Here is a 14256-nt window from a genome sequence, read left to right as displayed (position 1 = left end):
AAAAGTGAGGATAGTGTAAGACTCTTGGACATCTCCAAATGTACTAACATCTGATTCATAAGGATGCCAGAAGGAGAAGAGAAAGAGCAAGAAATTGAAAACTTATTTTGAAAAAATAATGAAAGAAAACTTCCCTAATTGTTGAAGGAAATAGACATAAAATTTCAGGAAGCACAGAGTCCCAAACAAGTTGGAACCCAAAAAGACCATGCCAAGACACATGATAATTAAAATCCCAAAGGTTAAAGATAAAGAGAAAATTTTAAAATCAGCAAGGGAAAAGCAGAGAGTTACCTACAAAGGAGTTCCCATAAGACTATCATCGGATTTCTCAAAATAAATTTTGCTGGCAAGAAGTGACTGGCAAAAAGTATTCACAGTGACGAGAAGCAAGGACCTACAACCTAGATCACTCTATTTAGCAGAGCTATCATTTAGAATGGAAGTGTAGATTAAGTGCTTCCCAAACAAGGTGAAGCCAAAGGAGTTCATTATCACCAAGCCATTATTACATGAAATGTTAAGGGACTTATTTAAGAAAAAGATGATCAAATCTATGAACATTAAAAAGGCAACAAATTCACAACTATCACCAACTAACTAAAAAAAAAAAAAGCATACTAAGCAAACAACTAGAACAGGAACAGAATCACAGATATGGAGATTATTTGGAGGGTTATCAGCTGGGAGAGTCAAGGGGGAGAATGGGGAAAAATGTGCAGGGATTAAAAAGCATAATTGTTAGGTACAATATAGACAGGGAGATGTTAAGAATAGTACAGGAAATGGAGAAATCAAAGAACTCATATGCATGAATCACGGACATGAACTAAGGAGGGGATTGCTGGAGGGAACGGGGATACCAGGCAGATGAGAGCACAGGAGGAAAAATTGGGACAACCATAATAAAATAACCGATAAAATATACATGAGAAGACACTGTTTATACTCCAAATCAGGTTTCTTGTCTAACTAGGATTAATAAAAACTCTGAGAGACTATTAGGCTTAATAATTATAGAGAAAAAATTAATCAAACTACTATCCATTAAGTGCCCGGTCTAAAGTGAGCTTAATTGGATTCCAAAAAAGACACTCTATCACCCTCAAGATCTTAGTGTCTAATTGACCAGACTTGAAACTCAAAATAAGGAAAAATATGCATGTTATTAGTGGTCAATTCTACAGATTCTGAGAAAAAAGCTTAATCCTAGAGGTAGTCAGACGTATCCCAGGGTGCACTTTCTCTTTGTTTTGATTCCCATCCTCACTCCCGGCTGCTACCATAAAAATGTACTTCAGTGTTGAATAGGAGGAGGGTTGAACTTCCCTCTTTGATAATATTGTTGTAATTTCCTATTTTGAAATATAACACACACACACACACACACACACACACACACACAACACAGAATTTGTTACTTTCCAGTAACCATACAGAAATACATACTTAGAGAAATTGCTGCTATAGAATTTTGTTATTGAAAAAGATTAAACACAGAGGAAAAATTACTGTCAGTTTCTACATATGGCTGCTGTCTGAGAGGTAGGGGGCAGAAGAAACAGAGGACTGCCTTTGTTCTAATTGAATATTTCATTTGCCATACTAAATATTTTTTTACCTTTAAGGCCTCAATAGGAATCTGAATTAAAGTAGCAACTTTTTTTCTTTCTGGTCCTACAAACCTGCATGCTTATGTTTCGCTGCATAATTTTCTGAAGCAGATTCCCTGTGGTTATGGTTCAAGAGTCACATTCTGTCACCCATTTTTTTTCCCCAGCAGGGACAACACAAAGATTAACAGGTTTCTAACATAAAGTATTCTGGAAATGCCACATTTTTTTTCTTGCTATCTCTTATGTATACTTAAGTATATATAGGTTTTGTGACAGTTCATCAATCTAAACCAGTTATCCAAAATAAAGTTTAAAGGCATTAGAACTGTGAAATAAAGATCAGCTTTTGTTCTTCCTATCAATAAACCAACATTTAATATTTCAATGCCTTTTCAGTCCATGAGACATAAATTATTTACTTTAGCCATTTCCACAGGTTCTCATTTCTTTTTAGACTCTACTGAATCCACCCAAAGAGAATGGAAGAAGAGTAACACTTTCAATTTGTGAATAAATCCCAATTAACTGAATTCCTAACATTTGATTAAAGGACATGGAATATATGGGGAAAAACATTGTGAAAAATTCAGATATATAATGAGATTGTTTTGATTAACTTAATGCTTCTTTGAGTTCAGAACCAGACCTGAGTGTTTCTCCCGCACTTCAGACCAACAAAGTAAACCGTTATCAATGCTGCCCTCTCGGCCCGCCCTCGCACTCTCAGTAATTTGTGGTGTACTGATCTATAATATGGAGGCAGTAAAATTCTTTGCGAGGTGTGCTCTGTAAGTTATTATGATGATCAACGGAGATTATGAATGAATGCAAAGTAAAATTACAAACTCAACATAACTATAATGCGGTATATTATTATTGTTGTTGTTATTTTGGTGAGAGTTATTTAAAACCAGTCTTAAAAAATTTTAGTAAAATAGTTATTGTCAGAAAAACTTAAAATTTTCTCATTTCCAGACATTGGTGTCACTGCAATCCTAACATGTTTCCATATTTTCTATAAAATGAAATGAATCAGTGTTATTATAACAACATTTGCATATTAATGAATCTAATATAGTTAGTATTGTTCATATGCCTTGGATTTTTTTCCAACCCTAGTTAATCCAGGAGAAGTATTACCTCACATATGTAAAGCTGGAGAATTTCGTTGCAAAAACCGACACTGTATCCAAGCTCGGTGGAAATGTGATGGCGATGATGATTGTCTAGACGGAAGTGATGAAGACTCAGAAAATTGCTGTATGTTCTCCTTCAAGTAATATTAGATCTCCCTGAATCTTTGAGCATGTAAACTGTGAAAATAGTTTGTCAAAATCTAAAATTATTTTTGGAGCAAATTGAACTTTTTATCTTCAGTCACCCATTTGTATAGAGATTAGACCTTAGATTGCCTCCTTTGTATAGTTTTGAAGCACTCGTTTTCTCATCCTTCCCCGTCTTTAATGTTATCATTTTGGTTGCTCCAGAAGCCCTCTCCTTTCCTTTCTGTGCTGTGAGCACCACCATACCATTGTCAGAATGCCATTAGGATCTCTGAATTCAAAGTGGTGGAAAATCAGCTTGAACTCCCTCCAGACAGACTTCCTCATACAGAGGGTCATTATCCAGCCCATTGCTCCTTGGCAACTACACTTTGAAAGAGATCCAAAGAGATAAGACATAGGTCTGGAACTTGGTATTACCTAACTTGGCTGGCTCAGTACATGGTAGGAAACACATACGTGGCACTCAGATTGAAATTAAAGGTTTGAGTTTTCTTTTTTGCTTCTTTTTAGTTATTTCCCATTTTCTACAACAGAAATAATTTCCTGTTTTTGTAGAGATAGTGAAATGTTCCACATATATGGGAGGAAAACAATTTGATAAGCACATTAAATAATGTTTTCAGTATATGATTAAAACACTACCTAAATGGTTTTGAGACATATAAAATATTTTTATATAATGAGAGAGGGGTATATGCCAGACATATGTATCTTTCCTCTCTTAATTTGACTTACGTTTCTTTCAGTTAAACACATTTCAGGTTAAAGTGGCTGAACTAATTGTGAGTTAATTGACAATTCTCCATTTTCCTTTTTTTAAGCCAAGAATATAAAAATGATGTATTAAAGATTCATTGTTAAGGATGAACCAAGTTGGCTGGGCATCTATATATGAAACTACCTGTGCTTTGGTACAAAACCCCAAGCATGTGGACTTCAAAACTATTTTTGAATTGTGTATAAATATATAATATAAAGATTGTCATTAATACATAAATATAGCAATATTATCCTTTAATTTCCAAACATGGACTCTGACTGAAACATTATACAGTTCTTATTTTTCAAACCCATTAATATCTATACTCTAAGGTGTGAACCTACAAATAAAATATTAAATACTAATTGATACATTAGCTGAAAGTTTGGGAGTGGAAAGAACATTTTTATCTAAGAGTAAAAGGTGTGTTTTTCCTACTTTTTCTTTTACACAAATGATGTAGCATTTATTGATTAAATTAATTGCCTCATTTCTTCTGACTCACTATGATTGTTCATGGTTTTAGCCAATGCTCTCTACATATCAGCTCCCTAAGTAGTCAGAGCCTGTGCGGGCACAGGCATTTCATCGCAATATCGATGGTTTAGTTCTTTAGATCCATGCTTCTGAGAAGGTGTTCTATTCACAAAACTTCACAAAAAAAATTATTCTCTTTATGAATATAAAGAGACATTATATTGCCCTGGCTGGTGTGGCTCAGTGGATTGAGCACAGGACTGCAAACCAAAGGGTTGCTGGTTCAATTCCCAGTCAGGGCATATGCCTGGGTTGCAGGCCATGTCCCCAGCAGGAGGCTTTGCAAAAAGCAACCACACTTTGATATTTTTATCTCTTTCTCCTTCCCTCCCCCTCCTCTAGAAAAATAAGTAAATGAAATTTTTAAAAATAAAGAGACATTATATTTGTACCATTATTGGTAGTGTTAACATTTTTAGCAGTATGTTTTTCTTATTTCATTATGTTCTATCCTGGAGTCTTCTAATTTACTCATAGTCCATATTCAATTCTATCAATAAACTATTTCTTTTACCTCCTAAATAATTACTTTTTCATCTTTATCTCCTCTCAATCTTTACTGGCGAAATTAGGCTCATATCTTAGATTAACTCAGCAAGTACCCTACTATTATTCCTACCAAAATTTCTCCCTTAACTAAAGCCCATTTTCCAAACTGCTTCCAGAGTTATATTTATATACTGAAATCTAATCTTGAAATTTTAATAACTGCATTATCAATAAGTTAAATTCTAAAAATCATTGACTCACATATAAGGCACTTTATGTTGTATCTCATCTTTACATTTTACCCTCTTTGTCCTTATCAGATTAAACTACAGGTAGATCTCTAAAAAGTGTAATTTTCTCTCCTCTGTTTCTAGCTACGGCATTCACCATAGTTTTCCATTACTTCCATAGAGGAGTCTTTTTAGCATCAAAAATGTCTCCTTCTCAATGTAGCTTAACTGGAGTTAAACATCTGTGTATTGTTTTACTACGTTAGTTTCCACAGCACAGTGCTATTATATGCTTACTTATATGGTTCATGTAATAGATGAATCTCTTCAAAAGGGGACACATTATGTTGTAGCAACTTTTGAATCTAGCACAGCACTTAGCATGTTAATAAATGTCTAAATAATTTGAGCAACAAAAATATTAAAAATCTCTGGCCACTTTCCAGCAAAAAGATGTCATCTCTAAACATTTTAGCAATTCTGAGCAACATTTTATTTCTGGGGTTCCATGGTTAATAAGCCAGAGCTATGTAATTCATATCAGAGGATTATTTTATATTTTAAGTATTCATAGCTTTGACTTTGAAATCTGTTATCATTCTATTTTCTATCCTGTAACTTCCTAACTCCAAATTACAAGAATAGGATTATATTTGTTCCTTCTTTTTGAGCTCCTATTTATATCATTGATGAAAATTTTAAAAGTCCTTGATCAAACTTCAATGAAATGCTTATACATAATATTGATACTTTAAGATGTTGACCCTTTTATATATTGGATAGCTTTCATTCTCATAAGCAGCTATTCTTGCTAAAGTCCCTGAAGTGAGTAGAAAATATTAATATGCTCAACTGTCAGAAAGCATAAAGCTTTTCTACCTTATTAAAATGTACATGAATAGAAACTTTCTAAAAAAGTGATAAAATCTCTTTATCACCAAAGCTACTATAAATAAATAATGTTTTGTAGAAACTGACTGGAAAGGTCTACATTTGCTATGCAACAGCATGATAAAACAGCTATTTTTCAAATTCTATGTAAAACTAATACAAAAATTTATTTTTGTTATAAAGAAGTGCAACTACTGGGCTTCAGGAAAATTACTTCAAAAAGAATATTGAAATTTTGAAACAAATACTGAAGAGCATGACCACTCAGTTGGGAATTTAGCCTTTAGAATGCAGGAAAAATAATCATATAAGATTAACTTTAAGATGGCCTCCTGTTGTGCTTACATATTGGAGGGTTAATCCTTAGCTGTGCACAGCTTCCCACATGAGGATTGGTCTTTTCCCCAGTATATTTTGTGCTTGCGTGTTTGTTTGTACTAGGGGAGAAAACTCATAGTGATCATTTTTGTTATTGAAATTATTCACCATCTAATAGTTAGCCAATTTTAGGTCACAAGTGATCCTTTTTTTGGAGGAGATATTTTACTTCCAGCCTAAGAAACATTGGACAAAGCATATAAAAATAGGCATTTAATATTTCAAAAATTACTTGAGTGAATGTGTGGCTTAAAAAAAGTGTTTTGATATATACTATTAAATTATATGATATATATATATTTGATATATTTCACATTAAAATTTGAGGTTACTTTTAAGAGTTTTTTGGTAAAAATCTTATTGATTTTGAGTAACCTGTTAAGGGATGAAAAATAAAGTTAGTGGTACATTTGGTTTTAGTGAAGACAGGAAAAATAAATATATTTACTTTTATATGAGATTTAATTACTTGGTATCTTCTTATTACATTTTAACAGACCCTAGAATATTAATAGGTTTAATAAGTAAGACACTGCATGAAAGAAGCTGACACGTATTGTACTCTTATATTACAATTACTGTAACTTTTCCATAACTAACTTAAAGTGATCATAACTTTGGTCAAATTTATATCATTGAACATTCTTCTTCTCTCTCTCCACCTCCTACTCCAGTCAATCATAGCTGTCCTGATGATCAATTTCAATGCAAGAATAACCGCTGCATCCCCAAGAGATGGCTCTGTGATGGAGCTAATGATTGTGGGAGCAATGAAGACGAATCCAATCAAACTTGTGCAGGTAAAGATTTGCTCGGATACATACATAAATCTCTTCCAAAGTGAACCTCCATAAAAATGCAGGTCGATGCTTTGAACTAAAGTGGACTTGCCTAGAAGAAAACTTCACTAGTGCTGGTGATCTGATTATTGGAGTAGTAAATGAATTTAATGTTTGATGCCACAAAATCTAGAATGCAATTATCTTTAACTTAATCTTTGGGCATGACTCTGCTTTCCAAAGTAATTTGGCACTGTCTTTATCCATATGGGTTGACTGGCGACACACTGCTTGGACAAGGCTTGTCCCTGCTAAATCTCACTTGGCAGTGGAGGTTGAGGTTGATTAGTATTCTGTGATATAGATCACTCACAGGAAGAACTCTCTGTCTCTCTCTTTTCTTTTTTTTTTTTTACCTTGGAAAAATAATTTGTGCATTTTATGTAGAATTTCCCCTTGAATAGTTTTCTGTTCCTGGAACATTATTTAGGTGGGGTAGGAGGTTTTTTCCCCCTGAAGTTCCACCGCAACTAAACCTATTTATATTTCCATATTATGTTTCTCATTGCAATAAACCTTTGATTCCCTAGCCAGATTCTTATTGAACAGGAATATACAGTTTGTAGTACAAGTTATAACAAGAGTGTCAGAAAGGTCATTATCAGTCAGATAAACGTTGAAAACTATAATTGACCACCAGCAGCTTAGTGCTTCTGTTTGAGTTATGAAAAAGAAGTAGTTTATTTTATGCTTAATATTGATATGATTAGTAAAAACTGTTTTCAATAATTACACAGAACAAAACATTATCCACCACCTCACTTTCTCTGTTTGCCAAAATAAGCATTACTAAATAATTATTATAACATATTTGTGAAAACTCTTGAAAGCTTATAAAAAAAAAAAAGACCCCAAGGTCAAGAAGCCTGGTTTAAAATCGGTTTTTCCACTTTTTTTTTTCCTTAGGAAGACTTGCACCTCTCTACACTTCAATTTACTCACATATTTCTTTCAATTCTATGATAATATGAATTAACAAAAAATTGTTTCCAAAGAGCTTTTACCATGTACTGAGGAACAATAACAAGAACAAAACAAGTACTATTCCATAATTCTAATTTCCATCTTATTTTCAGTTTTTTCTATAGTGACATATTTGCTGAGGATGCATTAGCTAGTTATTTTGTTCTCCTTGATTAAGAGCTTAGTCTAATCAAGAGAATTGTGGAATAATTGATTGTTTTCAAGATATATTGTGTGCCTTTTACAGTTGTTTTGCAAAAGGCATTCTGATGGAGCAAGGGCCTCTAGAGACCACGTGGTCCTAGGCTCCTGTGTTCAAGTACTTTCATTTCATAGATGAAGGCATGTGAGTAGGGAATTGTCCTGACCTCACTGGTTAGAGTTTAGGGCAAAATCAGCCCGAGTTCTTTCTCCAAGGTAATTGCTCTGTTATCAAACTGTATTATCTTGAGGATTAGCTAGAAATATTAGGTTTCTTCAATTTAACTTTGGCCAGGCTGCCTTACAATATGACTATAATTTACAATGAAACCTCTTTCTAGGCTGAAGCAGTTATTATTCTTTTAAGGTTAAGACTCAAATCAGAGTTTATGTTTTATTACATCCTAAATAGATAGATCTGCTTTTACCTTAAAATAAAAGGCATTACTGACTCAATTTATAATTCCACATCTTCTTTATTTCTATTAGATTTTAAAAATCTGCTTGTTTCTACATGATTTTTAAAGGAGTCTTTTTGGATTGACTAGCTACTTTTAGTAGTAGAAGTGACAACGCTATGTGTGATAGCAAAGTAATCAATCTTAATTAGTTAGATTTCTAAGGCTTTCCTGGCCTGTAGTCCACTAGAAACAGTATAGCTTGCCAACGTTTCAAGTGCCACTTTAACTGATGGCACTGCTTTAAGTATTGCCACTTAGTACTAAGTCTTTTTGTCAATAGGTTTATGCCAGGTATTTTGATCGCTGTATACCTGAAGAAATTGAATAAAAAGGTCAAAGGGGAAAATAAATACATCTTTGGCTTGAAAACTAAGCATGTTGTCATGTTACAATGTATTTCCATTTTGTTTTACTAAAATAAATAAATAGGCCACATAGCTCATCATATTGGAAAAATATAGTAAATTTATTTAGATAATTTATCTGATTGGGTTATTTTGATATATTTCAAAGTATACGTATTTACATGGACATGTAGCCTAGAGAAAAGATTTCCCATAGGGGGATTATTTTGGAATTGAATTCACTGTCCTGTAGCCTTTAGAACCGTGACTATTTTATAGCTAAAAGAAAATCCTTTCCTAGAGGAAGCTAATTTCTGATTTTGTTCCTTTGGGATTTCTCCCTCATGAATCTGCTAATTTAATAAATGTTTATCATGGCACTAGATATAGGATGAGAAAAAAAATACAAAATGCTTTTCCTTAAGAAGCTAAGAGTGAAGATGGGGAAAATGAAATGTACAAGTAAACAGGTTATTCTAATGCCGTATTCAAAGTGCTCAGTTGAACCACAAGGGGAACACATAAGAAGAAAACTAACTTGGTCTTTGGCTATCTTTAGGCTTCCTGAAGGAGGTAATGTCCAAGAAAGAATAATGTCTAAATAACAATTCAAGGCATTTAATTAGGAAAAAAATAAATTACTTGATAAAACCAAGCATTGACAAGATAGTGGGGAAAAAAGGAAGCTGTAATACACTCTTGGTGATGTTCTGCATTGGAAAGCAGTTTGGCCAAATCAAATACATTTGCAGATGTCCTTGCCTTCAAGACTACAGTTCCAGTTTTAGGTTTACAGTCTAATACCCGGGAGATATGAATAAGAATTCCATTGCTCTAATGCTAGCAATATTGAAAATAGGAAAACAACTCAAATGCTCATTAACAGGAGAATGGCTATAAATATTATGTTATATTCATATAATGAAATGCTATTTATAATTAAAATGAATAAACTAAAACTCAAGCATTAATAAGAATGAATATCAAAAACAATTTTAAACAAAAAATGAGTCACTGAATAACTTAATACCATTTCTGTGAAGTATAAAAATGCAAAATAATTCTATATGTGCTTATTGATTTATAAATTGGTAAGAATATGGTTCAAAGTATGTCTGAAAATGGAAAAGAAAACAAACAAATTAAGGATAACCATTACCACTCGAAAGAGAGAAAAAAATCGGATATGATTGGAAAAGGTTATATGGAGGGCTTCAAATGTAACCATATCTTTTTATCTTAAATAAAGTAAAAATCCGTAGCAAATAGAGAAAAATATATTAGGATCTGATATAGCTTTATAATGGCAAACTGGTACTATTGATATTATTTTGTATAATTTTCTAGGTGATAGAAATATTTTACTAGAAAAAAGGAAAAGGTTGATCAGCATAGATTGAAGAGGGCAAAGTGAATAAAGGACAGAAGCGTGGAGAGTGGGCCTGGAAGAGGAGACAGCACACACAGGGCGCAGAACACAGCTAACAGGGGCTTGCCAGTTGTCCTCCCTCAACACACACACAAAATTGGGTTTGTATAATTATGAGGGAGACCCAGAGGCCAAAGATGGGAAGTGGTTAGATTTGAAATACTGTTTTTCCTCATAGTAACCATGATGATCCTTGGAGTCAGGCCTACGCGGTTTCAGACCAGCATTTTCCCACAGCACAGAATTCTGGTTAAATTACATATGTTTTTCTCACATCGTCCTCAACCTAGACAAATTGAGTTGCATTAAGAAAATCTTAATAAGATAAAGTATATGCTTTGATATAACATAGGTTTTGTTTAAATAGAATGATCTGATTAAAATGCAGCAAAGATAAGGAGTAGGAACAATGTGTTAAACTTTGTTCTCTTCCTCCAATTGTTCCTGTGCATTATGGGATTTCTCACTGCCACATGGATGTCTAAGAAGCATAATTAGTAATGGGGAAAAAAAATCCACATTGTAACATGAATTTCAGATTCTCTGTTTAATGATTCCACTGAGGAAGTGTAAATTTCCTTTTCATTAGAGCAGCATTTGTCACAAAATTAGTCCTCTGGGGCAGCTCTGCTAATCTCACCTCCAAAATAACAGATCTGATGGGACCAACAACTGAAAAAGTACAGGTTGCGTCTTCCTGATATAAATCAAGTGATCAGAAAGTGCTAATTTAGTCAATGTGATGGTACCATATTGGCAGATAGTACTTGCAGATTTATGCAGTGGAACATCTTTTTCATCTGAAATCACTTCACTTTTCTCAGTAAACTAAGCAGCTCATCTTCTCTCAGATTAGAACAAATAATGAATTTATATATTTTCAGGGTATACTATCTCTCAATGATTACTCTCTGCAGTAATAATTTATAATAGTTTTTCAAGCTTTACAGTTAATAAGATGAACCAAATTTTAACACAATCACTTTGTGAGATAGGCTTTAGGAATTCTTTCTCATTGTTTTTTATAATCACTATCATTTTCTTAACAGAAGAAAAGAATTTGAAAAAACTTTGCTAGAATTATACCTTCAAGACCAGGATAGAATACAATTGCATAAGAACATCAAATCAAAGTATATTAGAAAATTTAATATACTCTTACTATGGGTCAATTAGAATTTAATGAAAATAAAAATCTGTGATATTTCTCTTTAAAGCAAGAAAAATACTGAAGAAACAGAATAGGTAGAGGATTAATGAGGAAAATATCGATGTAAGAAAGCAACAGTGGAGAGAACAAAAGGAAAAGAAGTAGGGAGGGAGAGAGGAATAAAGGAAAGAAGGAAGTAAGGGAGGGAGGGAGGAACAAGGGGAGTAAAGAGAAAAGAGAGAAGAGAAAAAGAATTGAAAAATAGCTCTCATTAAATTTCTTTTAAAACTTATAAGCAGTTACTGCAGAGAGTGGAACAATACAGAGACATGTAAAAAATTTTATTAATATTTTTCATATTCTTATGCCCTTTTCCTACTAATAAGTAAACTAATGCCAACATCTTCCTTCTCCTCTAGGCTAGTACAAATATATACATATATTTTCAAGGAGGCATAGTTTTATTAAAACTACCAAGGGACTTTGTTGATTTAATCGAAGATCTGTAGTATTAGCCAAATGAGACAACACAGAAATATTTTATCCTATTTGAAATTTAACATTGCAAACTTCAGTAGCATACATGTTTGTTGGTGTACTAAAAATCTATTAAAACAACACAAACAATGTGTAAAAAAGGAAAAATATAATATACATAAGAATATTTTGAGTCAAGACCCTTATTCACATAAGCAAAGAAAAAATTTATAATGTAATAATTTTCCTGGTATTTCTAAGTATAGGCACTAGACTAGAAATGATATATCCAATCCAATATATCCAATCAAGCCTATGATGTTTTTCATTTTTTTATTGATCTTTGAAGTAGACACTAATAAAGGATATACATTTTTAGATGGCAACTGTACTTTTTGCTTAAAAGGAAACACCTAGTATATAACTTTCTTCTTTTTTAAATATTTTATTTATTTATTTTTAGAGAGAAGGGAAGGGAGGGAAAAAGAGACGGAGAGAAACATCAATGTGTGGTTGCTTCTTGTGAGCCCTTTACTTGGGACATGGCCTGCAACCCAGATATGTGACCTGAGTAGGAATTGAACTCTTGACCCTTTGGTTCGCAGGCTGGCACTCAGTCCACTGAGCCACACCAGCCAGGGCTATATCTTTCAATAAACTATTTTAAATTACCTTTCAAAGCCTGATTTATAGAAACCTATTTTAGCATGTTTGGATGACTTGAGTATGAACCATTCTATTTTATACCAATAATTAATAGCCAAGCTGACAGTGTGTTTTGAAGAAAAAGAAACATTCTTATTATTCTCAAACCCAGGATACAAGAGGCAATGTACAAATAATCTAAATAATATTATCTTATGATAGCCACAAAAGCCCATACCCTAATTGTTCCTCATCTGCCTTACCTTCATCTAACACAAATATTGATAGGTATAAGTACACTGTTTCCAACATTTCTCTCACCCTTCTCTGGTCCAATAAAAAGGAAGAACGGGCAGGATACTGATATTCACTAAGGAAGCTTGTTTAGAGGAACAAAAGGAAAAGAAAAGAAAATCAAGCACTTAAAAATAACTATGTAACAACCTAAGGCCTGGGAAGAGCCTTAAGCAAGCTGCCTAGGCTTTCCTGCTTTCCCAGGGTAACTTGATTATAACAGAAAAAGATAATCGAACTCCTTGTAGAACATAACCCCTAAGGGAATAGTTTTAAATACCTGCCTTTGGCTGACATAAAAACCAAGCCTTCATGTATATTCACTGAAACCTTTAAGGTGGCCCAAAGCAAAGTTCATTAATATCTTTTATTAAAAGATTATACATTTTTTAATATAACTACTGAAATATGAGTTCAATAACCCATTTTAGGGCTAAATGTATGTTTAAAAAATGTATTCTACAGTCCTCCTCTATACATATTGGACCATTTAAAGATCAAAAAATAAATGCATTGACAATGTTAGAAGAAAATAATGATTGTCAGCCCATGGTTAGAAACTAGATTCCCTGAGATAGTTTTCAAATCCTTCCTCCTACATTACAGTAAAAGTTTTTATGGGTGACTGGCAAACACTATTCAAAATTATTTTTTTAATTAAAAGTTGGATGAAATTTAATTCAACTATATATTAATAAGCATGTGCGAGGAAAACTTTTTAAAATAATTACTTTAATTGAAAGGCAAAGCATGTGAATTTTAGAGAAGACAAGCAAGCTAACATTGTCGTAAGTTAAATAGAAATTTACTTTCAAAATATTTTATCTAATGAAACAATACATTTTAAAAAGATATTAAAGGACTTATCGTTAATGTTGTTCAAAAGGCCTCTAAAATTATTCTTGGTAAATTAATTGATCACCCTAGCCAGAACATGCCAGTCGGACCAGTTTTCTTGTGGAAACGGGCGCTGCATTCCCAGAGCGTGGCTGTGTGACAGGGAAGATGACTGTGGTGACCAGGCAGATGAAATGGCGTCTTGCGGTAAGTTGTGAGTGAACCGTGGTGTTAGTAGAGACTGGCTCAGAGAGAGGATTCTCTCACTATAATCGCTGTTAAAAGGCTATCTCCATTTTTTATTATTCTTTTTTTTTTTTATTGTTGTTCAAGCGCAGTTGTCTCCATTCCTCCCCACACCACTCCCCGCCCCCTACTCCGCCCCTCATTTCTTTATAAATGCAAGTCAACAAAGTCTTTTGGGCCAAA

At 33.3% G+C, this 14256-nt stretch overlaps 1 protein-coding gene across 1 annotated transcript in view; it reads left to right on the top strand.

Annotated features, from left to right (window-relative positions):
- The window catches only part of LRP1B (LDL receptor related protein 1B), a 1772547-nt gene that overhangs the window by 1059522 nt on the left and 698769 nt on the right, over window positions 1-14256 (top strand). Inside the window, exons 16-18 of the mRNA XM_054562474.1 lie at window positions 2736-2876; window positions 6862-6987; window positions 13918-14034. Coding sequence (XP_054418449.1) covers window positions 2736-2876; window positions 6862-6987; window positions 13918-14034 — 384 coding nt within the window. The remainder of the gene's footprint in view (window positions 1-2735; window positions 2877-6861; window positions 6988-13917; window positions 14035-14256) is intronic.

The sequence above is a fragment of the Pteronotus mesoamericanus genome, unplaced genomic scaffold, assembly GCF_021234165.1.
Source record: "Pteronotus mesoamericanus isolate MK-2021 breed Mesoamerican mustached bat unplaced genomic scaffold, CSHL_Meso_final scaffold_651, whole genome shotgun sequence".
NCBI lineage: Eukaryota > Metazoa > Chordata > Mammalia > Chiroptera > Mormoopidae > Pteronotus > Pteronotus mesoamericanus.
Note: the sequence above shows the minus strand (reverse complement) of the source record. Positions and strands in the feature narration are given on the sequence as shown.